The sequence below is a fragment of the Culex quinquefasciatus genome, chromosome 1 (genome assembly GCF_015732765.1).
Source record: "Culex quinquefasciatus strain JHB chromosome 1, VPISU_Cqui_1.0_pri_paternal, whole genome shotgun sequence".
Lineage (NCBI taxonomy): Eukaryota > Metazoa > Arthropoda > Insecta > Diptera > Culicidae > Culex > Culex quinquefasciatus.
In genome coordinates, this window is record NC_051861.1 from 115,078,669 (window position 1) to 115,105,839 (window position 27,171).

Consider the following 27,171-nt stretch of genomic DNA (forward strand, 5'->3'; position numbering starts at 1 on the left):
TTCAATAAAAAAAAATTCCCGGATTTTTATTGGTGGAGAAAAAGCAGACATTATAATGTTTTCAATCACTCGAATTAAAATATTTTAAATTTTTTTAATTAGCTTGAGCATTTTCAAAGGTATTGAATTAATGTTTTGGAACGTTTTAAAACAGATTGATTGCTAAATTTTGAAATAAATATTTATATTAAAAAAAATTGAGAATTTCACTAATGTTTCGGTTTTTGATCGGTCCAATTGTTAAAAGATAAGTATTTCAAAATTTGAAAATGAGCAATTCTCTGAGATTCTGGACAACGATTACTTTTTATCGCTTTTTTTGAATTGATAAAAACTTTGTGTTTATTTTTTCTATGACCAAAGAATTCATTTTCCATCATTGATTCGCCCTAAAAAGTCTCAATATAGTCGAAAATATATGTTTTTGAACCTATTCAATAATAAAAATAGTAAAAAAATCGACTTCCGAATCGAATCTTGACATTTTCTACAAATTGACAGCAAATGATTTTTCTTACCAACTTGTGTTAAAATTCAATAGATGGCATTTTTCAACATCTAAAACATATCTTAAAATAACAGCTTGTAAACATTGTTATTTTGCGAATTTATTTTTTTGTGTAAAAAATTTAATTTAAAAAATAAGAAATGTTGTTAGAGTGTAACATTTTTTTCTAAAAAGATCTAAGAAAAACCTAAAACTCTGCCGAAGACACTTAGTCAACCAGAAAATCCGTTGAAAAGATAGAGATTTTAGAATATTTTAAAAGCCGTTTGACAAAATAACTTCTTTGGTCATACAAAAAAGTGCAGACAAAGTTTCATCCAAATCATAAATTACAAAAATGTAATTCTTTAAAAAAAATTCTCATTCTCGAGAAGACTGCTCAAATGTTGTCTTTTCAGAGAAATTTTTGGCTGACATATTTTGAAAATAACTTATCAAAAGTGTGAAACCTTGCGTGTTTTGCCAAACTTTTCAAAGTTATTGTGGATTTACAGGTTTTTTTTTTTCAAAACATTGATTTGAAACATAAAGATTCATAAAATGATAAGAGCCCATAAATGCTTTGTTGTCCCAAGTAAAAATGGATTATTTTTCGGATATTCGAAACACAATACTCGAGTTTGTTGTTTAATAGATCCAACAAACAAAATTTATTTTTTGCTTTTTGGGTGTTTTTGAATACCCCTGATTCAGACGGGTTCAAAAACATCCAAAAAGCAAGATTGAAAATTTTGTTTATTGGACCTTTGAAAAAAAAAACTCTAGAATATTTCATTTATCATAAAGATTCAAGGAAACTGGAAAACAATCGGAATCGATCATTTGTTCGGTGGTTACATAAAACTTTGAGATGAATTGAAAAGTGCAAAAAATATCCTATTGCAAACAATTTTATAAACTGGGACGGGTGTGACAAATAAGCGTTTATGATAAATTATGGCGGTAAACAAAAGTTTTTCTATCATTTGCATAAAACTGCACATGGGAAAAATATGCAATTGTGGACAGTTTTGATATGAAAATTGCAAAAGAATGTAAAATTCCCGAAAAATATTGTTTTTTTTTAAGTTTGTGCGTTTTGAAGTACATTTCAAGAAAATTCCAAACACCTACACAGTGTCAACTGATTCTGGTGACCTTTAGTCGTTATTTTTTTTTTCTTGTTTGCAATCGTGAAACCATTCCAGGAAAAGTGCAACGTGTTTGCAATGTTTATTATAGCGTGGATCGACAAACATTGCTTCCCAACAAATTAGTGTCGATGAACGTGTTGCTGGTCTGGGCAAATATTGACTCAAAAAAATTGCAATTACTTACTGTTTTTAAATTAAATAATGTTCCTTTTCATACCTGGAAATAAAAAGAGAGAAAAAAGCAATTAGTTACACAGATTTATTTTTTTCAAATGACTCAATACATTTTCAAAATTTATGCTCCACTCCATCGATTCCTGCAAAACGAAACAAATGCCCCTGCAGTGAAACGGCACTCGCTGTAAGTTGAAACCAGACCAGAGCCGGGACAGCACACCTCTCGGAAAGAAAAATGCTTCTGCAGAGTACCCCTCCATAAGTTTGTATCCTTCCGCTCGAGTGGCTCCACCTGGGCACTAACAGCGAAATTTCAAAAAAGAAAAGCAGCAACAGAGTTGGGTCGTAGGGGGGTAGGGTGGCATGATTAACGATCGACTTTAACCCCCCTTCCACACAGCAACCTTCTTCTTGGTAACTTTTCTAATATGAAGAAAAGAAACACCTGGTGGTACCCCAGCCTTGATCATGAAACACGGCTAATGAAAAGGAGGCAAGATTCCCCCCTGGGTAGAAACTCGTGGGGAAAACGCTTTTCATTTTTGAAGAATTTTTCACTTTAGCGTGCAACATGAGTTTTCCACGTGTGTGCGTTGGATCTTTTGTTGGGCGGTCTTGCTTGGCGTTGAAGGGAATCCTTTTGGGACAAAGGTGAAACTTTGACCAAGACCAAGAACAAGACAAAATTAAGTTTTTTGAAGCATTTTTGAAACTTTGAGGATTGAGACAATTGGACCATTTTGAGACACTTGAACATTTCAAGTTCAAATTAACGACTTTGAGACAATTTGTAAACTTTGAGACACTTTGTTGACTCTGAGACAAAATGAACCAGTTGAGCAATTTTGAAACAGAAGCTCAACGTTCAATTGCAACTGCATTTTCAATCGTAAATTGATTGTGCTGGGACATTTTGATAACTTCGAAACAAATGAAAGGTTTGTTTTAAGTGATAATTTGATCAACTTTAAGAAATAACTCGTCTTTATGACATTTGGTCAATTTGAGACAGCTTGAACCAGTTGGACATTTTTAAGAAAAAAAAAAAACACATAAAACGTCCAGTTGAAACTACAAATCATGCCGAATCCCTTTCATTTTGAAGCACAGATAAGTAGCCTCTCATTGCGTTGAGACAACTTGGTCGTTTGGGCATTTCAAAAACCCTCAGATAATTTTAACAAAAAAATGAGAAAAATTAAATGTTTGTATGGTAAATGGAATTATTTGAGATATTTTAACAATTTTGAGACAAATTTATAGTTTTTTTTTTCAAACTATTATTTGACCAACTTTAAAAAATTAATGATTTTGAGACATTTTGTCTGTTTTGAGACAACTTCAACCAGTTGGACATTTTGAGACAGAACCTCAAACATTCATTCGAAACTACAAATCCCAACAAGGTTGGTCCTTTAAATCCTCCTTCTAGCAGTTTTCGTTGCGTTTAGACAACTTTGACGATTTAGCTCTTGAACAACTTTTAGATAATTTTAACATAAATTTAGACATTTTGAGACATTTTGTCAACTTTGAGACAACTTGAACCAGTTGGACATTTTGAGACAGAACCTCAAACTTTTGATCAAAACTTCAAACCTCAACAAGCTTAATCCCTTTAATTCTCTTTCTGGCACCGAGATTAGCAGGTTCTGCTGCGTTGAGACAACTTGGACGTTTGGGCATTTCAAAATCTTTCAGATAATTAAAAAAAAGAGACAAATGGAATGTTTTTCAGATGTTTGGACTGCAAATAGAATGTTTGAGACAGTTGGGCAACTTTGGGACAAGCAATTTGCTTTTTTAAACTGACATTTTCCGACAAATTCACAATTTTGAGTCACCTTGATTAACTTTGAGACAACTTTGACCAGTTGGACATTTTGAAAGAGCACCTCAAACTTTTGATCGAAACTACAAATCTAAACAAGATTAAACCCCTTAATTTTTCATTCTAGAAAACAAAGAAGCAACTCGTCATTGCACTGGGACAACATGGACGTTTGGGCATATGAACATTTTTCAGAGCATTTTTATAAAAAAATGAGACAAATGGATTTATTTGTTACATTTGCAATAATTTCAGACAAATGGGATGATTTTTCCAACTGATATTTGAACCATTTTGAGGAAAATTCACAATTTTGAGACACTTTAATTTACTTTGAGACAACTTGAACCAGTTGGACATTTTGAAACGGAACCTCAACCATTCAATCAAAACTACTAATCTCAACAAGCTAAATCCTTTAAATTCTCTTTCTAGCACTCAGATAGGCAGTTTTCGTTGCGTTGAGACAGCTTGGACATTTGGGCACTTGAGCATTGACTGAAATAAAATGACTATTGAACCACTTTGAGGAAAATTCACAATTTTGAGACATTTGATTAACTTTGAGACAACTTTAACCAGTTGGACACTTTTGAAAAAGCTCTTCAAACTTTCATTCAAAACTACAATTCTTAACAATCTTAAAACCTTCAGATTCTAATTTTTGAACACAGAGAAGCAAATTGTCATTGTGCTGGGACAACATGGACGTTTGGGCATATGAACATCTTTTAGATAATTTTGATAAAAATTTAGACAAAACGGATTGCTTTGTGACACTTTGACTATTTTCAGACAAGTGGGATGATTTTTTAAACTGATATTTGAACCACTTCGAGGAAAATTTATGATTTTGAGACTTTTCGATCATTGTGAGACAACATGAGCCAGTTGGACATTTTAAGTCAGCACCTCAAACGCTCAATCAAAACGACAAATCTTTACAAGATTAAACCCTTTAAATTCTAATTCTATATCACAGAGAAGCGGCTTGTCATTGTGCTGGGACAACATGGGCGTTTGGACATATGGACATCTTTCAGAGCATTTTGATGAAAATTGAGACAAATGGATTGAATTGAGTCATCTTGACTACTTTCAGACAAATGGGATGATTTTTCCAACAGATATTTGAACAAATTTGAGAAAATTTACAAATTTGAGACACTTTGATTAACTTTGAGACAACTTCAACCAGTTGGACATTTTTGAAAAAGCTCTTCAAACTTTCATTCAAAACTACAAATCTTAACAAGCTTAAAACTTTCAAATTCGAAATCTAGAACACAAAAAAGCAGCTTGTCATTGTGCTGGGACAACATTGACGTTTGGGCGTAGGAACATCTTTCAGATTATTTTGATGGAAAATTGAGACAAATGGATTGATTTGTGACATTTTGACTATTTTCAGACAAATGGGATGATTTTTCAAACTGATATTTGAACCACTTTGAGGGAAATTTATGATTTTGAGACACTTCGATTAACTTTGAGACATCTTTAACCAAAAGAGCAGTGCAATCGTTCAATTAAAACTACGAGTTTTAAAAGCGTAAACTTTATTTTAATTTTAAAACACAAACAAAGAGCTGTTTTTTGTTGCGTTGAGACAAAACGGACGTTTGGACATTTCATGATCTCTCATATAATTACAACAAAAATGAGACAAATTGAAGGTTTCTAGAATGTTTGGACTACAAAAGCAATTTTTGAGACACTTTGACAGTATTGGGACCAGTTATTTTATACCAGTTGGTCAATTTCACATCCTAAACATTCCATCAAAACTACCAAAGCAAAATTTCCTAAATTCTAATTCTGGAATACAAATAAGCATCTTTTTATAGCGTTGAGACAACTTGGACGTTTGAGCATTTTAGATCATTTTAACAATAATTGAGACAAATTTAATTGAATTGAACATGGAATGTTTAGAGACATTTTGACAACTTTGAGACAAAAAAGAGTGTTTTTTCAATCCGACTTATGAACAACATTCAGAAAAATTTACGATTTTGGGACACACTTTGAGACAACTTGTGCCAGTTGGGCAATTCCGCGACTCACTTCAAACGATCCATCGAAACTACAAATCTCAACAAGATAAGTCCGTTAAATCCTCCTTCAAGCATCCAGATAAGCAGCTTTTCCCACGGCCCGTGGCTGTTTTCCTTAGCCGTCCCACTCTCGGAATATTAATATCGTTGATTATCATCTTCTGATCACTGTTATTGTGTTGCATCACGGCTCTTCTTGCCGGGAGGAGACACGGCTGCCGTTCAGCAAATGACAAAATTTGTTATAGAAATCGATAAAGCGTCCCCTCCCCCCTCGCTGCGAGCAACTGTAAGTAGAAATGGTATTAGGTTTGTAGTCCTAGAGAAGCCGATTTTAGTGTCCAATTGGCCAAGTTTGTCCCAACATACTGTGAATGTGTCAGCTTAAGCAATTTCGTTTGCAAATTTTGCCAAAAATCACAACAAATTCAATCAAAAGCAACATTTTTCGAGTAGGTCGAAACTAGGTCGAAAATAGGTCCAACATGGGTCCAAAAAAGGTACACCAATCCAATTTTGCACGTCAAAAGATGCCGGCGATAGCGTTGATGATGATGATTATTATCTAGCGCGTCTCGTGAACGGTTTTCCACTTCAGCAGAGCTGGGGAATGTTTCGCTTCGAGCTTTGAGAGGGGAAGGGGGGCTCTCTGTTCGGTAGTTGAAATAATTGGATCATCTCAATAACTCAACGTCTTTGCAGCTTGAAGCTCGGTGGCGTTGATGGATACAGTCCTGTGGCGGAGGAGCTTGACGCTGCTCGAGATTGATTTTAGAGACTGTGATTAAGCCGGGGATTTGCCGAAGAGAGTACAAATTAAGCTGGCTGTCTTGTGGGGAAGGAAATTTTCGGTACATTGTTTAATGAAAGGTTCAAAGAGTAATTGTTTCGAACCATTTTCTTTTTTTTTCATGTCAAATTTTGAAAATAAATTTAACTTGATTAAATTAACAAAGTCCAAAATAGGATAACAATTTGCTCAAAATAGGTAAAAATAATTATAATTTCAAATCGCTCAACCAAGCTTAAAATTTTCAGAACTATCTTCCAAAACCAACAAAACAACTGATTTATGACCCATTCTCGCGCGCTGGAGGACGCCACCCAAAGTCGACAGGGCACAGGAAATGTGCCGCGCGGTTTGTGTGTGCTCAACCAGCCAAAACAAACATGACAGCGAAAATATGCCACAAGTGTTAATAAATTTAATCGGATGAATGGCTCCCCCAGGTGATCAACTACAGGTGTGGAAGAGAGAGGTCGGGCAACACCTTGAAAGTTGGAAACGCTTAATACATAATGTAAAATGGAGGGTGCTTTTTCTTGGTGCGAACTTTGAGGAAACGAAACATTTGCAGGTTAGGTTGGGGTGGATAGGATAAATTGCGCTCCTTCAGTGGCCATTTGTTACCCGAACACGAATATCACGTGTGTGTTTGTTTTGTGTGGTGTTGTGATGTTGGAGCAACTTTGGAGCTTTCTGGATTAAGTGGTTTCCTGCTTGGTTGAGCGTTAATTGAATGTTAGATTTGAGAACATTACAGCGAAAATGAGATACACTTTTTCAAAATTTCCCAGTAAAAACGACTTTTAGCCAGACGTGCATCGGCACTCAATAGCACTTCAACACATTTTGAGAAGATGGCTTACGCAAACCGGCAGAGTGAATTTTTGCGCACTGTGCAACACAACAAGCTTTAGTTAGATGCTTATAATTATCGTTTTTCACTATACAATGTGGATTACCAACAAATTAATAGTGAATTGAATAAAACAAATATTTCAAGTGCTAAATGTGCTATTTAGCACTCAAATAGCACTTCATCGCTAAAACTAGCGAATAAGTGAAGATAAAGGTTTCGGTTGTTCAGCATCTCAAACTGGAATGAAAAAAACATACTTTTTGTATAAAACAAATTGATTCAGTGCCTTTTCAAAGCCATGGCCTTAGAAAAACTGTCAAGTGCTATTGAGTGCCGATGCACGTCTGCTTTTAGCACTGTCAAAAATACTTCATTTGTCTCAAAAATGCTTCATTTGTCTCAAAATTGCATCATTTGTCACAAAATGCTTCATTTGTCTTAAATTGTTTTATTTGTCTCAAAAATGCTTCATTTGTTCTTAAAACGCTTCATTTGTCCCAAAATGCTTCATTTGTCTCAAAAATGCTTCATTTGTCTCAAAATGCCTCATTTGTCTCAAAACGCTTCATTTGTCTCAAAAAGCTTCATTTGTCTCAAACTGCTTCATTTGCTCAAAAATGCTTCATTTGTCTAAAATTTTCTTAAATTGTCTCAAAAATGCTTCATTTGTCTCAAAAATGCTTCATTTGTCTCAAAATGCCTCATTTCTCTCAAAAATGCTTCATTTGTCGACTCAAAATTCTTCATTTGTCTCAAAAATGCTTCATTTGTCTCAAACTGCTTCATTTGCTCAAAAATGCTTCATTTGTCTAAAATTTTCTTAAATTGTCTCAAAAATGCTTCATTTGTCTCAAAAATGCTTCATTTGTCTCAAAACAAAATCTCAATAATGCTTTATTTGTCTCAAAAATGCTTCATTTGTCTCAAAATGCTTCATTTGTCTCAAAAATTCTTCATTTGTCTCAAAATGCTTCGCTTGTCTCAAAAATGCTTCATTTGTCTCAAAATGATTTTTTTTGTCTAATAAATGCATAATTTGTCTCAAATGCTTCATTTGTTTCAAAATGCATCTTTGTCTCAAAATGCTTCATTTGTCTCAAAATACTTCATTTGTCTCAAAATGCTTCATTTGTCTCAACATTCTTCATTTGTCTCAAAAATGCTTCATTTGTCTCAAAACGCTTCATTTGTCTCAAAATTGCATCATTTGTCCCAAAAATGCTTCATTTGTCTCAAAAATGCTTCATTTGTCTCAAAATTGCATCATTTGTCCCAAAAATGATTCATTTGTCTCAAAAATGCTTCATTTGTCTCAAAAATGCTTCATTTGTCTCAAATTTTCTTAATTTGTCTCAAAAATGCTTCATTTGTCTCAAAAATGCTTCATTTGTCTCAAAAATGCTTCATTTGTCTCAAAAATGCTTGATTTGTCTCAAAAATGCTTCATTTGTCTCAAAAATGCTAATTTTTTCTCAAAACGCTTCATTTGTCTCAAAACGCTTCATTTGTCTCAAAATTGCATCATTTGTCCCAAAAATGCTTCATTTGTCTCAAAAATGCTTCATTTCTCTCAAAATTGCATCATTTGTCCCAAAAATGCTTCATTTATCTCAAAAATGCTTCAGTTGTCTCAAAAATGCTTCATTTGTCTTAAAATGCTTCCTTGCTCGATTTGTCTGAAAATTCAAAAAAAAAATACGACTTATTTATCTGTCTTGTCTGTCTCAAAATAGACTTCAAACAGTTTTATATTCTCCTCTGTCTCAACGTTTGACGTGGGACAGACAAAACAAAATGTTTCCCAAACAAATCCCGCCGACCCTTCTTCATTCTAATTAACACATCTTTCCATTTTAACGACGCTTCCGGAGAAAAGGTCATCCCGCTCTCGAAAACTCTGAAGAAGGTTTTTGTCTAATCGACTCTAATTCAAAGTAATGCCACAACCAAAACAGTCCAATTCCCGGAAGATCTCACTTTCGTTTCCTCTCCACCTTAAAAGGTCCAGTTTATCTTCCTTTTTCCATTTCTGGTCGCCGGCACCAAAAACTGAAAAGGTCAAACTGTCACAGTTTTGCTGATCCTCCCCGGCGCTGAGATGAACATCTCATCGCTCTGCACAATAAGAGACTGAGTTTGGCTGAGAGGGTCAGGTCGTAAGACTTTTAGCGCGAGCTTTTTTGTAGGGTGTTGGTTTGAGGGTGATCGTTTAACCCTGGGTCTGAAAAGACTCCGTTTGTCTCAAAATTATCTATTTGTCTCAAATGTCTCAAAATGTCTCATTTGTCCCAAATGACTTATTTCTCTCAAAATGCTCCACTTGTCTCAAAATTATTCATTTGTCTTAAAACTATCCATTTGTCTCAAATGTCTCAAAATGTCTCATTTATCCCTAATGACTTGTTTGTATCAAAATGCTCCACTTGTCTCAAAATTATTAATTTGTCTCAAAATTAATCATTTGTCCCAAAATTGTCCATTTGTCTCAAATGTCGCAAAGTGTCTCAATTGTCCTAAATGACTTATTTCTTACCTGTCTCAAAATTATTCATTTGTCTCAAAACTATCCGTTTGTCTCAAAATTATTAATTTGTCTCAAAATTATCCATTTGTCTCAGAATTATCCATTTGTCTCAAATGTCTCAGAATGTCTCATTTGTCTCTAATGACTTATTTCGCTCAAAATGCCCCACTTGTCTCAATATTAAACATTTGTCTCAAAATTATCCGTTTGTCTCAAAATGCTCTACTTGTCTCAAAATTATTCATTTGTCTCGAAATCACTGGATATTTGTCTCAAATGTCTCATTTGTCCCAATTGACTTATTTCTCTCAAAATGTTTCACTTGTCTCAAAATTATTCATTCGTGTCAAAATCAACCGTTTGTCTCAAAATGCACTACTTGCCTCAAAATGTATTTATTTTTGAGACAAATGAGAATAAATTATCAATTTGTCTCAAATGTCTCATTTGTCTCAAATGACTTATCTGTCTCAAAATTCTCCACTTGTCTCGTAATTATCCATTTGTCTAGAAATGTTAACTTTGTCTCATTTGTCTCAATAAGGAATATCTGTCCCATTTTTTTTAATTGATTGTTATTTCGTCTCAAGGTTCTTCAAATATCTCAAAAAATTTCATTTGTCCCAAATGACTTATCTGTCTCAAAATGCTCAACTTGTCTTAAAATTCTCGATTTGTCTCATAATGTTATATTTATCATTAAGTTGTTCAAATGTCAATCGTCAAAACAGAAATCACTTGTCTCAAAGTTGTCCAATTCCTTGCAATTATTTCTTTTTTTGTAACTGTTAAAATTATTTTAAAGATGTCCAAATGACCTGTTCTTGTCTCAAAGCACTTCAACTCGATGCCTCTGTGCTCTCTTGTTCTTAGCTTGCTGGTTTTCCTATCTAGTTAGCATAAGAGAGCACAGAGGCATCGAACTGTCTCAAACGGGGCCAATTTCAAAAAACTAATGTCAGTCCAGGGTTACCAACCCGGATAAACGAAAACTATATCGATTCTGGTGAGGAACTTAAAAAAACCTTATGAGATAAGGTCACCATTTGTAATAATGTTATTTGGCGGACCTTGATGACTATTTGTCAAATGGTCACCATAAGTAATAGAGTTATTTTAATGTTTGTAATGGTCAACAATTTTCTTGATAACTTTAAAAAACTATTTGCTGATGTTTTTTCAAATGGTTACCCTAAATCATAAGGTAATTTTAATGTTCAAATGGTTCAACTGGCGGACTTGGATGATTATTTGTCAAATAGTCACCGTTATAATTAGGGTTTTTAAAAAGTTTGTAATGGTGATTTTTTTCTGAATGACTTTGAAAAACTATTTGAGGATGTTTACTCAAATAGTTACCCTAAATCATAAGGTAATTTTCAAGTTCAAATGGTTCATATTGATTCACGAGTACAATATAGAAACATTGAATAACCATTTGAAATAAAAAAAGCATTTACCAAATTTGAATAAGTTCACCCAAGTGAAAATTTTGTTTTACCCCGTTGAATCCAGAATCCAATGTAAATTTCAATTGCTTTAGTTTTTTTGGATGAATTACTTTTGGTTTTCTTTTTGATCAAATTTGAATATTTAATATCAACATCGTTGAAAAATTCAAACTGATCTCAAAAATCAAAAAGAATAACATTCAAAATACACAATAGTACTTAAAAGTACATCAAAATTAAAAATAGATTTAAATCGACTCTCAACAGCAATTTTGTCTTAATCTCTGTTCTTTGCAAAAGTTACAAAAAATTTACAAAAGTAATGTTGAGCATCTCTTGACTTTCTTTAATCAGGCTAGCATCCCCCTCAACCTTATTCCAATGTCCATCGGAGTAAGCAGGATACACTCAATGACTAGATTTGCTTATTGGACTTTATAAAGAAAAAGTCCAGATCTTGTCTCACCAGTTCCTGCTCAATCCGATGCTTCGCCGATATCTGGCACACCTGGCGACGAACACTTCAGAGTACTCGTACGACCACGGGGCGAACTTCGACCGGTGGTTTCAGCGGCTCGATGCCCTCTTCAAGCAAAAGGTGACTAATACTAAGGTTTAAAAAAAGCTAAACTTAATTCTTAATAGTGAAATCCTTTAATGCTGTCATCAGCCAAATCAAAGTTGCTGGTCATCGACCCTCCCGAGGTACAGATGCTGTTCGTAACTTTCGGCTTTCTGCTGCTGCAGTTGAATCTACATCTACATGCAGCCTTCATCGTCGACAATCCCACCTTGGAATAACCTTCCTGGTTTACTTCTTAGTATCGATCAGCCGGTCCTGTTCGTGTGTGCTAAGCTTGATTTTCTGGCTGTACTTATTCTCGAGGCCTTTCAATTCCAGCGACATTCCTCCGGCGTATGGTTTTGCGACCTTTGCCGCCGTCGTACAAAACTAAGCATTCCGACGGGCATCTGTAGTTGCGGTTGGCCTTTACATTGATCAAACGCATATCGATGGATCCTAGTTCGGCAGGGAGGAGAGAAAAAGATAAATAAAGTAAAAAAATAGTAATTGAACAACAACACTCTATAACGCATTAAACTTACTATTTCACTATTGCTGCTGCTGTCCTCCGTCCTTTTCTGTTCCAGATTTTTCCTGTAACATTGCCCTGGTTAAAGTTGGTCACCTGCCGTCGCCCCCAGCCTTCGTCGTTGAGCCAAAACACAAAACTACCGGAAAATCGCACACAGCTTACACTGGAACTGCAGCAAAATACACTTAGATGATTTTTCCTGGCTATCGAAACCCTGAGTAGAACCAAAAACCGATTATGATTCGGTGTTCTTGGTCCAAACCCAGGCCGCGACGAAAAACAAAAAAATCAATCCTCCGAAACCGCGCGCAACGATCGCAGTAGGCGGACAAAACAAAACAAACAAACAGTACACGCTGCGACGATATTACGATAATCTGTCGAGAAATTAAAAGTGAGAGTATGTGCGTGCAACATGCACAGAAAAAAAAATCGTGGTAATATTACATCTGGGAAGGGGTACATCTTTTATGTCAGAAAAAAGGTTTAATTTTACCTCATATTATGCATAAAGTTACCTCGAAAAATATGTAAATTTACCACATATAATGATCAAATTTACCCTAGAAAATGTAGAAATTTACCGATGAATGGATAAAATTATATCTAAAAATGTGTAATTTGAGACAGATATCGAACTGTCACTACGCGGAATAAAAACAACATTAATTGTCAAAGCAATCATTTTATTTCGCTTTTTGCAGTTTTTTTTGGTTCACGCATCAGTTTTGTGTGGCCAGTTGCTTCGACAGTGTTCCCGAAGGAACCAACGACCAGAGCAAGGTCCGTGTCATGGCCATTTGATGACGAGCAGGAAGGCGATTGAAGCTAGTGGAGCTTTCCAGATATTAACCATCGCGCTTACCCTTGGAATGCAGATTGGCGACAAATATTCCCTCCTGCAGATTACAAGCTCGGCCGGCATTTGCCGCCGGGTTGACCGACGGCAGCCGCAGCAGTAACTCCGCAGGAAACCTACGCCGTTTCGCAATAGGCGAGGCTAAACTGCTCGAGACCAACCTGTGTAATCTAGAAATAGATGAAAAACTTTGCTTTTATCTCACTCGGGTTTCAAATCCTGTCGAAATGACAGATCGTCTTTTCCGGCACTAACCTCATATTAGAAGGAACTGCTCAGAGTCAAGCAGCAGCGTGATGAGCCAACCACATAACCGCGGCTTCCTGTGCCATCGCCTGGGACCATTCAGAGCCGATTCGAGCGGTGTGTTCATCCGGAAGTACACAGGGGCCGAGTTCTCAGTTGCCGACGCACGGGCTCTCTTGTACCACGGAACCAAATGCGGCCGGTGGTTGGCATGATGGTGCTGTTGTGCCTCCTCCTGCTTTTGATCATTCTTTATCTTGCTGTCGATCTCCGAGTTGCACATCCGGAAGGCACCGCCGTGGCCGTGAAGGAAACTATTGAATGGGAAAACATTGAAAACAACAAAACTAAACTAAAATTCTGACGAAAGACCTACCGAATAGAGAGCAAATGCGTCACTGTTGGTGCTGCTGGAGGTACGCTGTGGGGATGCCGCTGATTGCCAGGCCACACTGGAGGGGATTCCATTTGCACCTGGCACAACCAATCTCAATCTCTTCCTCGCCTAACGTTAGTTCCCTCACGTCCCTGCATGACTCGGCTTGCGCCAACAGCAGCCAGCCAACGGATCTGGATTCTCTTCCAGAAGTGACGGGTGGCGGCGGCTGCGGAACCGGAACGACGGTAGCGATAAACTAATGCGGGCGTGAAAAAAACACAGTTAACATCGCGCAGGGACCGGCTCCGGAATCTCCAAAGGTGCTTGCCAACATCACTCCACTCCGAAAGAATCGGTCCACTCCACAATGAAAACAAATATATTTGACAGTTGTCATGTTGTCAGAAGTAGGTTTTCGAACTCGATGCTCGAAAACTGTTGAGTGCAATATTGCATCAAAGTTGACGTAAAATTAAACCTACTTTCGAAATTTTACCACTTTTCTGTAGAGACCCTAAATAGGGAGACTGGTCTAAGCTGGCTAAATCGATCTGGCAACGTATGTTTTGAGCTTGGCAACACTGATAAGTTTTGCTGGGCGTAAAGGCAAATGCTCGTTTGGATACGTCAAACTCGTGTCTGTTTGGGTACGTCAAATTCACTTCGACCAGTCTCCCTATTTAGGATCTCTACGTACCACCAGCTGTTCCAACCAAAGAAGCTGACCTTCAACAAGGAAGATGCTGCCAACATTTAAGCCCGTGGCCACTAAACCACCGACTAGGAATCCAGGATCGACCCCTTCTCCGTACATTGGTTTGTTTACATACCAACAATTCTTGAACAAATCCTCCGAAAATGTTACTGCGCGCTGGTCAATTTGGAGGAGTATCAGTTTGTGATCAGAAATTTGGAAACGCAGCAAACTTACGTCGTTAATCGGTGGCCACTCGCTCAGCTGGATGTGTTTGAATTGCCGACGACAAACCTCCTGCAAAGTAGCCATTATTATATCCGGTCAAGATTAATGTTTTCAAGCAATCGATCCTAAAATGTACAATTGAAAACGTAAACAAACCTTTATGGGTACATCAATGAGCAGAACTGAGATTACCTCAGTCGTCTAATTTGTGGACATGCCAACTGCACCAACTTTGCCCGATCTCAATTTGATCTGGATTACCATTCAATAATTTTAAAACACTTTTATTCACGAGCGATCGGTCCAACTGAACCATACTTGATCGAACACGCAGCGAAACTTTTTTGTCATTCGCAAAAAAAAACAGCATTTGAAATTTACATTTGGTAATATTTACAACAGAATCATCTTTTACATGCTTTTTGAAATTTCAAATTTGTCATTTGCAAAAACAAAAATTAATTAAATGAGGTTCATGCACAACGTTGAATCTCATTTTACATTATGGTCGTTTAGATGCAATACCTACAGTTCTTGACTTTTTTTTGATAAGGTCCTATAAACAAATGTAAACATTGAGTGTATCCCGCTTACTCCGATGGACTTTGACATAAGGTGTGAAAGGGATACACTCAATGTTTACATTTGTTTATAGGACCTTATCAAAAAAAAAAGTCAAGAGTTGAATTTCAAATTTACATTGAGCATGTTTACATTCAAAACATGATTTCAGTGACGTTGAAATTTACATTTTTTCTGTGTACGGTGAAGTGTTCGTCGTGCAGCTGCACCAGTAGTACCAAGTAAGGTGGACATCATTTGGCTTACTTGGCCCTGGATTTCACCCAGATTTGAGCTGCCAAAGAAAGCCAATCTGGAGTTTACCAATTTTAATTGACAGAATCTATATTAACAAAAAGAGAAAACAAACAAACGGCTCAAGAACAAAAAGGCTAAAAAAAATATCGGTTCCTTTTGATGCGCAGCAATTCCTTTGAGTTTCGTTGACGATTAAATTTTAAGTATATCATGTTTTTGATAATTGTTACTTTATTTCAAATGTTTGAGCGAATCAATTTTCAACAGTTGATAATTTTGGATTTACGGCTTATTTGCGAGCGCGGGTAACGAGCGTAGCGAGAGAAGAAAACGAAAGAGCGCGCCAGGCAGATTATTATTACTCTGCTTTGCGCGCTCTCTCGTTTCTCTTCTCTCGCTATGCTCGTTACCTGCACTCGTTGCAGACTGGCGCAGGCAAAAACAGTCTGAAGTGAAACGTTCGTGCGGCTGGTCGTTGTCTACGTTTTGTGCGCAGGTATAATTTTCAAACAAATCATTTGATTTACCAGATACTTTGTTTATATTTTTCTTGTTGATCATTTCAGCGCCGTGGAGAACTTGAAACAACGGAACAGCTGGTGCTGGAGGATTCGATCGGCAATCGAAAGAGATCTTGGCGGCAGCCGACCGACAGAACAAAATCGAAGCGAACGCACGATTGGCATTAATCAAGGAAATCATTTGAATCATCAGATAAGTACACATATTTGAATGTTACATTCTACTCGATACTTTGTGATTTTTTTTTTCTTATTTTTTCAGGTTTGGACGACTTCGGCAGTATGATCAACTGGGCAGAATCGGCAATCAACTAGAATTAAAGCCGAAAAAGTTCCAATATTATTGTTGTGAACCATCCGTCAAAAAGTGAACAATTCTGTAAAAAATAGGTAGGTAAAAAATATAAGAAAAACTTTTAAAAACTATTTCAAAACTATTTATCAAAAAGTAGTAAACTTTAATTTACCTTTTGAAAACTATTTCTCAAATAGTGAAACTGGGAAAAAATGTAGGATAAACCTTAAATAACCATATGAAAACTATTTCCAAAATAGTAGCGCTCGGTAAAAATAGGAAGAAAACCCCTTAAAAACCATTTACGAACCATTTCTAAAATAGTAGCAGCAAGGTTAAAAATTGTGCGAACAACCTTAAAATACCATTTAAAAACCTTTTCTGAAATAGTAAAAACCGGAAGAAAAACGTCGCTTTTTCGCGAAAATTAACTTTATTTTTACCATTACACAAATGGTAATTTGACGAAACGTTGTTCGGGGATTTTTAAGGTTACCGTTGCTAACCACCCTCAATTCAGATGGTCGAACTTTATGATAAATGGTAGGGTACCATTTCCGATATGGTATTTTTAAGGTTTCCCTACCATTTTTCAAATAGTGGTTACGATCTCTGAAATGGTGAGAAAACCATTTAACAAAAAGTTTTTTTAAGGTTCTCGTTTATGCGGGAACCCATCTCCCAACCAAATGAGTCTTTCCACGTATCGCAAGAAACAGGAAAGCGGAGGAAGGATGGTAAAACTTTGTGCCACCCCTCACGACCCTCCTAGGAACAAGTGAATTCGCAAGGAAATTGAAATAAAACCGACAAAAGTCGCTGTCGTCGTCGGATGACGACAACCCCCGGAAAAAATCCCCTGTCTGACGACGACCAACTTTAATGGGCATGTCAACCCTCACCACGCGTGGCTGGGCTGGCAACACTGTTAAATTGTGTTTATGTGTGTGTGTGTTTTTTGTAATAATGTTTAGCGATGTGACATGGTAATTTTTTAATAGAGAATGATTTTTTTTTATGATTTCCTCAATTTCTGATTTATTTTACATTTGGCAACACTGCCATACATTATTGAGATTTTTTTTTTGCAAAAAATATTATTCAAAGCAACTTACAGTTGCAATTCATAAATATATTTATTTGTAATTTTATCATAACTATCATGTTTTCTCAATTTTTAAAAATTTCAAATTTGGCAACACTGCCATAAATATTTGTAAACATATTTTTTTGCAATTTTTTTTTCTTTGTTTGCAACTATTATTAAACTTTATTTGCATCTGAGAAATATAATATATCAGTGATTTTCAATTTTTGAATAATTGGCAACACTGCCGAACAATTTTGACAATATCTTATAATTTCATTGACCTATTTTAAACATATTTAAACCATTTTATTTTGGTAACAACATTAAATATATCAAAAAGATTCTTAATTCATGGAAATAGAAATTTCCTTTTTTTAAATAATTTCTCAATTCTGGAAATTTTTAAATTTTACAACACTGCGATACATTACTTTGAAAATCTTTTTATTTTGCAAAAGTATTTTTGAATGCAGCCTATTTTTGCAATTTAAGAATTTTATTTATTAGTAATTTTTATTTATTATCAATTTACAATCGTTCTAATTCTGTTTTTGAAAATTTTGCATTTGCAACACTGATATAAATTTCTGTTAATATCGTATTTTTTGCACAACTTTTATTTAAAGCAATCATTTGCATTTTTGCAGCTGAAAAAAAATTGTTTCAGTGATTTTCGATTTGGAATATTTGATAACACTGCCAAGCAAATTTACAAACTTTGTTTCAACGCTTTTTAAAAATTATTCTAAACATTAATGGCAATAAAATTGAATATTTAAAAGAGAATTTATATTTGTGGCATCTTTTTAAATTATTTAAATATTTGGCATCACTAATAAAAATTTCTGTGAATATCGTATTTTGTGCTTAACTTTTAGTTAATAAAAATTGACTGCAAAACTGTATTTTTCAGTGATTTTCGATTTTGAATATTTGGCAACACTGCTTAACAAAGTTGACCATATCTTATAATTTCTTTCAACTCTTTAAACTAGTTACTGTAATCATTATAGTTTGATAACAAAATCGAATATTTTGAAGAGAATTTTTCTTTGTGTCATCACAACAAATATGATTCTATCTTTTTTTTTTAATTCTTTAAAAAAAAGTACAAAGCTTGATTTTTTTTTGTTAACAAAATTACATATTTTGAAATAACTTTTTAAATTAAAACTCATTTTTTGGAAATTTTTATATTTGACAACACTGCCATAAATTACTGTGAAAGCTTTTTTTGCAAAACATACCGTTCATAGTATGTTTGCATTTTAAAAAAATTGTGTGTTAGTGATTTAATTTTTATAAATTTTTTATTTTTATTATTCTTATTTAAAGACTTTAAATTGGTAGCACTACAATAACTTTTTGTGGAAATATTTTATTTTTGCAAAATTTTTATTTCAAAGATTTTTTTGTAAATGATAAATTTAATTTTTTTTTTTGATTTTTGTTTTCGGATTTTTGGCAACACTGCCAAACAATTTTGATCAAATTTATTTCAACTTTTTTAATTAGTTATTCTAATCTTTAAAGTTTGGTAACACAATTGAATTCACAACACTGCCATAAATTACTGTGATTTTTTTTTGCAAATCATATCATTCAAAGCAACCTGTGTTTGTATTTTAAAAATTATATTTGTTTGTGATTTTTATTTATTATCATTTTTTTTTATTCTTATTCAAAAACTTTAAATTTGGTAACACTGCCATAACTTTTTGTGGAAATATTTTTTTGCAAAATTTTTATTTAAAGATTTTTTTTTTGCAAATGATAAATTTATTTTTTTGTTATTTTTGTTTTCGGATATTTGGCAACACTTCCAAACAATTTTGCCCAAATTTATTTCAACTCTTTTAATTAGTTATTCTTATCATTATAGTTTGGTAACACAATTCAATACTTTGAAGAGAATTTATGTTTGTGTTATCTATTTAAATTATTTGAATATTTGGCAACACTGCCAACAACACTGAATTTATCATAAAATTTCGTTGAATTCTTTAAGATAAAATTCTGAAAATTATATTTTTGCAGCAAAATGTAATAATTCGAAGAGAATTTTTAATTTGTGTCTTTTATTTAAAAGAATATATTTGGCAACCCTGCCCCCATAAATTCTTCGACAAACTTCACCTGCCGTCCAGCATCTGAACCGAAATTCGACGAAATTTACCGTAAACACACACAGCCAGCTTCCCCCTCAGGACGACACAAATTCCGACCTAACGAGCCAGAAACAAGACCCACTAATTGTTGCGTTGTGTTTTTATTTGTTTTTTTTTTTCTTGCGTCGTGTAATTTGTGTGTGTGCTTCGTTTTGCGCAAAATGAAATTTGCTCAGCCAAATCTAATACCTGAGCTTGATTAGAAAAGTTGTGTGTCCAAACATATGGTCATGTTGTCACTGAGCAGAGAAAAATCTCATAACATAGCTTGAAGGTTTTTGGATTGTTATTTGCTGGCTGTGAAATGGTTGCCAATTTGTTTGGAAAAGTTGGAAATTCTTTAAGACTTTAATTTTTCTAGTGGAAAATCACTGCTCAATCACCTCAAATCATCATCAACTTCAAACTTTTCAAAAGTCTCGACAAATTTGCTGACGATCGAACGCTCCTCACCAGCGGTGATGATGACAAATGGAGATTGACGGCCATTGGCGTCGCTGCCTTAAGTTTTTAAACAGCCTTGACGGGAAAACATCGTCATCGTCACACGGCGATTGAGTGAGCTAAAATTGGGTGAAGGAAGTAGAACAAAAACTGGCAACACTGTGATGCAAAATCAAAATTCAAAAAAGTGAGAAATTCAACAATAAAATTACATGAGAAGATGAGCACATGAGAAAACAAGTACGTGAAAGATTAGTACATGAGATGGTGAGTACATGAGAAGATGAGTACATGAGAAGCTTAGTGCATGAGAAGCTGAGTACATGAGAAGGTGTGTACATGAGAATCTGAGTACATGAGAAGCTGAGTACATGAGAAGATGAGTTCATGAGAAGCTGAGCACATGAGAAGATGAGTACATGAGAAGCTGAGCACATGAGAAGCTGAGTACATGAGAAGCTTAGTGCATGAGAAGCTGAGTACATGAGAAGATGAGTGCATGAGAAGCTGAGTACATGAGAAGCTGAGTACATGAGAAGATGAGTACATGAGAAGCAGAGTACATGAACAGATGAGTACATGAGAAGCCAAGTACATGAGAAGCTGAGTACATGAGAAGACGAGATCATGAGAAGCTGAGTATATGAGAAAATGAGTACATGAGAAGCTGAGTACATGAGAAGATGAGCCAAAAAATCAGATATTCGTAGAAATTTGGAGTAAAAACTGATCTGTCAGAAATTTTTTTTTTGCATCAAACTGTTTACATTACTCAGCGCTATCATCCTGGAGTCTTCGTCACGGTCGACCAACGACGTCGTCGGCGGTTTAATTGAGGGCTCCAGCTCCTGTACCGTTGGAGTACCTCGAACATCATCATCACAACAAGCTCATCATCGCTGCGTGATGCGTTCTTCGCCAGGGATCCAATTTGCCTCCACGGGGAGGAGCATTTTTCCGCTACTCACCGTAAGATGGCGCTAAATTGTCTTCATTTTAAAATGCCTCAAGTTATGCAACTTTAATTTAAAAATTTCGCAATTTTACAGTTTTTGAACCAAAAAATCGCACCAATCAAGCTCAGACTCGAAGGAGAAAAAGCACTCATCAAGTCATCAAAAGTGGAACGAGTTTGCCTCACTGTGATCCTGTGTTGTCTTGTCCGTCGCGCCAACACAAGCAGAGGTTTGGGTGGGGAGGCAAAATCACTCATCATCGAGTGGTGCACACCACTCGAGAGAGTGATGGGCCTAGCGACTTGTAACTTGTTATGATGATGTTGAGGTTTTTTTTGCTGTGAACCATTACACTCAATTTTATTTTTTTTTTCCGGAAAGTTTGCCCGCACTTCATCAAGCGAGTCCATTAGAGTTTTTTTTTGTCGGAAATGGAATTTGGTCATGATAATTTGAGTTTTGAACTTCTTAGAAAATTTTCATCAAATTTCAAATCAACTTCAACTATACAAATATTTGTCAAATCAAAAATTCCAACGCGTGAATACGAAGAATGCCTTCTCGTTTTTCATAATTTAACCATTTTTACGGCTCGCCACGAAAAGCTTGTCATCCATTATGAAGTAAGTCGTCCGGAAGCCCGTGGAGCCTTTTGTGAAACAATGCTGACTGGAATTCTCAGGGAGAAAGTCGGCTTTCAAAATCATTTACTGATGGTCTTCGGAATAAATTTAAGCTGAAGTTTGGAAACAATGTCAATGCTTGTGTTTGATTAATTTTCTACCAGTGTTGCTAGATTTATTGTTTCTGCGAACTATTAAAAAAATTAAGCGTAATTTTTTATTCGGTCTTGCCAATAAATTAAAAATACTTCCAATAAATTTCTTCAAAAAGGCCGTGTTACGCTCCATAATTTTTTTTAAATATTGTATCGTTTTATTTTAACAAAAATTTGCGTTACATAATAAAAGAACGCTCCCATAATTACTCACTCAATTTCGAAATTTTTGGCAAAAATATCCTATATTTATTTTCCAAAAGACGAAACCGATTTTTAAATGTCTTTGTAATTAAAAATCTACAATTTCTTCTTCAGAAATCAGATTACATGAAACAGTGTTGCCAGAGTTTCTGGAAATAAATCATTCGGAAGTCTTAAAAACCTTAAGCATAATGTCTGATGGTGGAATTAAAAGAAATAAGGAGGTGTACCAAATTTAATAAAAAAAACTTAGGTGTATTTCGTTTTTGACCGAATAAAAAAAATAAATTTGTTACGTGTTGCATTTTCATTAAAAAATAAAAGATAAAAAATAACTTTCAAGGTCAATCAAATGTGAGCTGCAATTTCTTTGAAGAAATTGAGAAAAAACTACAAATTCTAAACTACAAAGGATATTAAATTAAATAATTAAATTAAAAATCATTTCGTAAATTAATGATGATATAAGTAAACACGATATAGTGCTGCCAATCCAGGAAATTAAACAAGCCAAAAGCAGTGTTTCTTATTAAAAATAAAATATAGTTTTTTAATATTTAAAACGTAATAAGACTCCGGCAGTGCCTCTAACTTTTTTTAAATTAAAAAAAACTTTCTCTAAAATTGAATAATCATCGTAGAAATTTAACAGCAGCAACAAATTTTTAACAACAATTTCTTCTTCAGTAAAAAAAAATCAATTTAACAATACGTTCTAAATATGAACTTAAGTTCACAAAAACAGTGCTGCCAATAATCCAGAAAATGAAATCATCATTTTAAATTTCCCTATTGGAAGCAAAATATCGTTTTAATTGTAAATGAAATTATTAAAACAATAGTTTTAATATCAATTAGCAACACTGTTGAAATTTACCATAATTTAAAAAAAATCCTTATTTAATAACATCGAATTGTTTTTTTTTTTCATTCATCTTACATTTATATGTCTAGAAATAGAAATCAATACGTATTCTTGAACAGTGTTGCCAATTGTACCCAAATTGTATTTTTTTTTTATTTGTCTGACTCGAAAAATAGCAAATTTTCGTTATGTTTACAGAATTGTCTTTGAAAAAAGAAGGAAAAATTATGAGTTTTCAATTGCTTACAATTTGTTTTTAGTTTTAAGTTTTAATTTTTTCCAAAGAAATTTAAAAAAACTTTTCTCAATAATGAATTAAAACTACATATTGCAGTGTTGCCATTCATCCAGAAAATTTAGCTACAAATTTTCTCAATGCCTAACGAAATTATTTAAGAATTTTCTAAATCCATGAATATTAAACTTGTTGAACTAAAATATTATATTACAGTGTTGCCAATTTGATGAAAAAAAAAAAACAAAAAAATATGATTTTTTGTTTCATGTTTTCCACCAAAGTTGTTAACGAAAAAAATATCGAGGCTCGATAACGATAACGATATCGGCGATAATCTTATCACCGATAATGGACGATGACTCATATTTTAAATCTATCAAAAATCGATTAATTCAACCATATCAGTAAGAACAATTTTTTTGAAAAATCTTATCCGTTTCAAAGTAAAATATGTACTCAAAATTGTTCACAAAATACCTTATTTTTTCGAACGTACTAAAATTTTAAAAAATTGCAATATGGGTATCAATTGAAGCAAAATTTGGCATGCCTTTTTTTACTTTATTAGAGATTTTTTTATAAATAAATTTTCACAAAATACCGTATTTTTCGAAAATAGTCAAATTCTCAAAATTAGCAATATGGGTATCAATCGAAGTGAAAATTAATTTTTAATTTAAAAAAAATTAAAATTGTTCACAAAATACCTTATTTTTTCGAACGTACTCAAATTTTAAAAAATTGTAATATGGGTATCAATTGAAGCAAAATTTGGTATGCCTTTTTACTTCATGAGAGATTTTTTTATTAATCAATTTTCACAAAATACCGTATTTTTCGAAAATAGTCAAATTTTCAAAATTAGCAATATGGGTATCGATCGACGCGAAAATTTGGAAGTTTTGTTTCACTTTATTAATGTTTTTTTGTAAAACACAATTTTTTTTACAAAATACCGTTTCTTTCGAATGTACTCAAATTTTCCTAACTTGCAATATGGGTCTCGAACGAAGCGAAATTTGGCATGTTTTTGCACTTTATTAGAGTTGTTTTTGAAAATGTTAGGTTTTTACTAAAAAAAATATTGCATTGAATAAGCATACAGAATTTCAGTTCGTTTGATACTCAAATTGAAAATAATTAAAATTTGAGTACTTTTAAAAAATACGGTATGTTAGTGTTTGACAAAAATACTTAATAAAAGTTAAAAAAAAAAACATACAAAATTTCGCTGCGTTTGATACCCATATTGCAAATTATGAAAAATTTAGTATTTTCGAAAAATACGGTATTTTGTGAACAATTTTGAGTACAAATTTTTACTTTGAAACTTACTACATTTTATTACATAGATTAACATTATCGTCAGACGATGATATTATCAACGATAATTGTATCGATTAACAACCTTGGTTTTCTACAAATGTGAATAATCAACAGTGTTGCCCATTGTACCTTTATTTATTGTTTTTTATTTGTCGAAATATTTTTTTAATTTGATAATTGCAATGGCAAAAATCAAAAGAATAAAATGACAACAACTTGCTTGATTGCTATCAAAAACATGTCCTGGATAATATAATTATATTTCTAAAAATTCTATTGTTAAGTCAGTTTCTTCTTCAGAATCATGAAAATTTGAACTTTTAGGTAATAGTGAAAACAATATTTAAAAAACCAGTGTTGCCAAATTATCGAAAATAAATTCGACTATGTTTCCAGTGTTGCCATTTTGTGTAAATTAATTCATATTCTTAAAAAAAATCGAAATGTTTTGTTTTATTGTCATTCCAATTGCTTCTTGGGAAAAATTCATTTATCATAATAAAAAAATGTTCAAATGTTTTCCTCTAAAATAGTGTTACCAATCGAGATGGTGACAACTAGAGTTCTAGATTTTTTTTTCAAGTTTTTTGATGTTGGATCAATTTATTCGTTATGTTTGATTCTAAGCACTGTTGCTAAATTTTAGGCAATTATTTTGCACCATATTTTAAAAATTTCAAATTTAACCATTCTTTTGAGAAACCCCCATCATCTTCTCCGACATAGGCCAACGGGGAGTTTAAAAGTGTTCCATTTTTCGGGGGGAGAAAATCACATGCATATTCAAAGCTTTTCCAGCCCAGCAGCAGTCAGTCAGCCGGAGATAGCTGGTATGCAAATTTGTGTTTCCCATTTTGTGGCCTGTGACAATGTTCTTCCGGGCCAGGCCGGGCCAGAAGTTCTCCGCCTCATATGTTGGGTTTGTTCGACCACAGGAGACTGGCTCGAGAAATTGAGGAGTCTTTGTTTTTTTGTTAAGGAAAAGCAAGGCATTTTTTCAAAAAATTTAGAGGGAGCTGTCAAAATTACCAAGGTATTAAAAAATCAAGGTATGATTGTTTTTTCATATCTTTTTTTAATATTTATTCGACTCGATTCTAGAACAAAATTTTGAAATTGTTTTAATTGGGGAATTTCAAAACTAATTTCACCTCCTTGCAAAACCAGAGGTTCCCTACCGAAGAACATCTTGGCAATGGTCGTGCAGGACCCACTTCGCATCCTCCATCATTTGCGGTCGTGTCGAGCATGGTGTGAAACAACAGAATTACAAATTTCTAGCAACACTGCTGAATAGAGTGTGGGAGTGGGCAAAAACGATGTGGTCCAACTTTCTAACTTCCCATAGAGGACGCAGTTGTGTGTGGTGAGCCTTTATTGCCGTTAGATAATTCATAACTAATGGCTGTCGAGGGTTAGGAGGTTTCCAATGGGAAATATTTATTGCGAGTTGTTTGGAAATTGTCTTGTTGAAGTAATTCGAACAAAAGCTACTTGTTAAGGTAACTTCGTGACTTTTCTGAAAATCAAATGAATGAAATTAAATCAAAGTGAACAAAAAGCAAAAACCAGAAAAGCCACAAATCAGTAATCACAAATGGAAACAATCGAAAAGCACATTGTTTGTCGTGGAATGAAACAAAAACAGAAATCACGTTTGCCACAATTGTTAACGATAAAAAGCTGTTTCGATTTCATGGGGTTCGCAGCGAAAATAAATTTTTATTTCGAATTGCCACACACAAAAGCTTGCCCACTCCTTCTTCCCCGAACCCCCAATGACCGTTGCTTTCGAAAGAGCTTAACACGATGGGGGGTATTTTTTTCGTTTCTTTTATTGTGATGCAAAAATTTATATTTTTTCATCGATAGAAAAACAAACCGAACCAAACCAATACGAATCCATTGGACATTTATGAGGGTTGACCAATTTGTCGGAAAATGCGAAACAACAGCACGGGCAGAAATCGAATTTTGGAACGCTGTTGCAATATGGATCATGATTTGGTTTATTTTTTTTTTTTTTTTCGGGAGGAAATTCGATCTTCTTGGAAGAAGCGGAATCTAATTTGGAGTGACGGCATCGAATTTGACGCTGTTCTATTTCAAATCGTCTAACATAAACTTTTCTTCGATGGTCTTCTGAATAAAAAAATCTGGAAAAGAAACAATTTTCCAATTTTAAAATCAAATTTTTTTTGACAATTTTGTCAATTTTGACAATTTTAACAATTTTGACAATTTTGACAATTTTGACAATGTTGACAATGTTGACAATTTTGACAATTTTAACAATTTTGACAATTTTGACAATTTTGACAATTTTGACAATTTTGACAATTTTGACAATTTTGACAATTTTGACAATTTTGACAATTTTGACAATTTTGACAATTTTGACAATTTTGACAATTTTGACAATTTTGACAATTTTGACAATTTTGACAATTTTGACAATTTTGACAATTTTGACAATTTTGACAATTTTGACAATTTTGACAATTTTGACAATTTTGACAATTTTGACAATTTTGACAATTTTGACAATTTTGACAATTTTGACAATTTTGACAATTTTGACAATTTTGACAATTTTGACAATTTTGACAATTTTGACAATTTTGACAATTTTGACAATTT

The 27,171-nt window shown here is 34.0% G+C and overlaps 2 protein-coding genes across 7 annotated transcripts in view; both read right to left on the reverse strand.

Moving 5' to 3' along the window:
* LOC6045247 overlaps positions 1-27,171 on the reverse strand; it is a 262,138-nt gene that overhangs the window by 134,269 nt on the left and 100,698 nt on the right. The gene's annotated exons all lie outside the window — the stretch shown is intronic.
* On the reverse strand, positions 13,174-14,326 carry LOC119767001. The gene is made up of 3 exons (XM_038254145.1): positions 13,903-14,326; positions 13,536-13,840; positions 13,174-13,450 (listed from the first exon to the last, which is right to left on the reverse strand). Exons 1-2 carry the CDS (start codon positions 13,992-13,994, stop codon positions 13,537-13,539), a joined length of 396 nt encoding a protein of 131 aa, XP_038110073.1. The 5' UTR covers positions 13,995-14,326; the 3' UTR covers positions 13,174-13,450; position 13,536.

Coding starts and splice junctions, on each gene's coding strand:
- LOC119767001 (XM_038254145.1), bottom strand. CDS start 13,994: ATGGAATCCCCTCCAGTGTGGCCTGGCAATCAGCGGCATCCCCACAGC. Junction 13,841..13,902: donor ACGCATTTGCTCTCTATTCG/GTAGGTCTTTCG, acceptor CCCATTCAATAG/TTTCCTTCACGGCCACGGCG.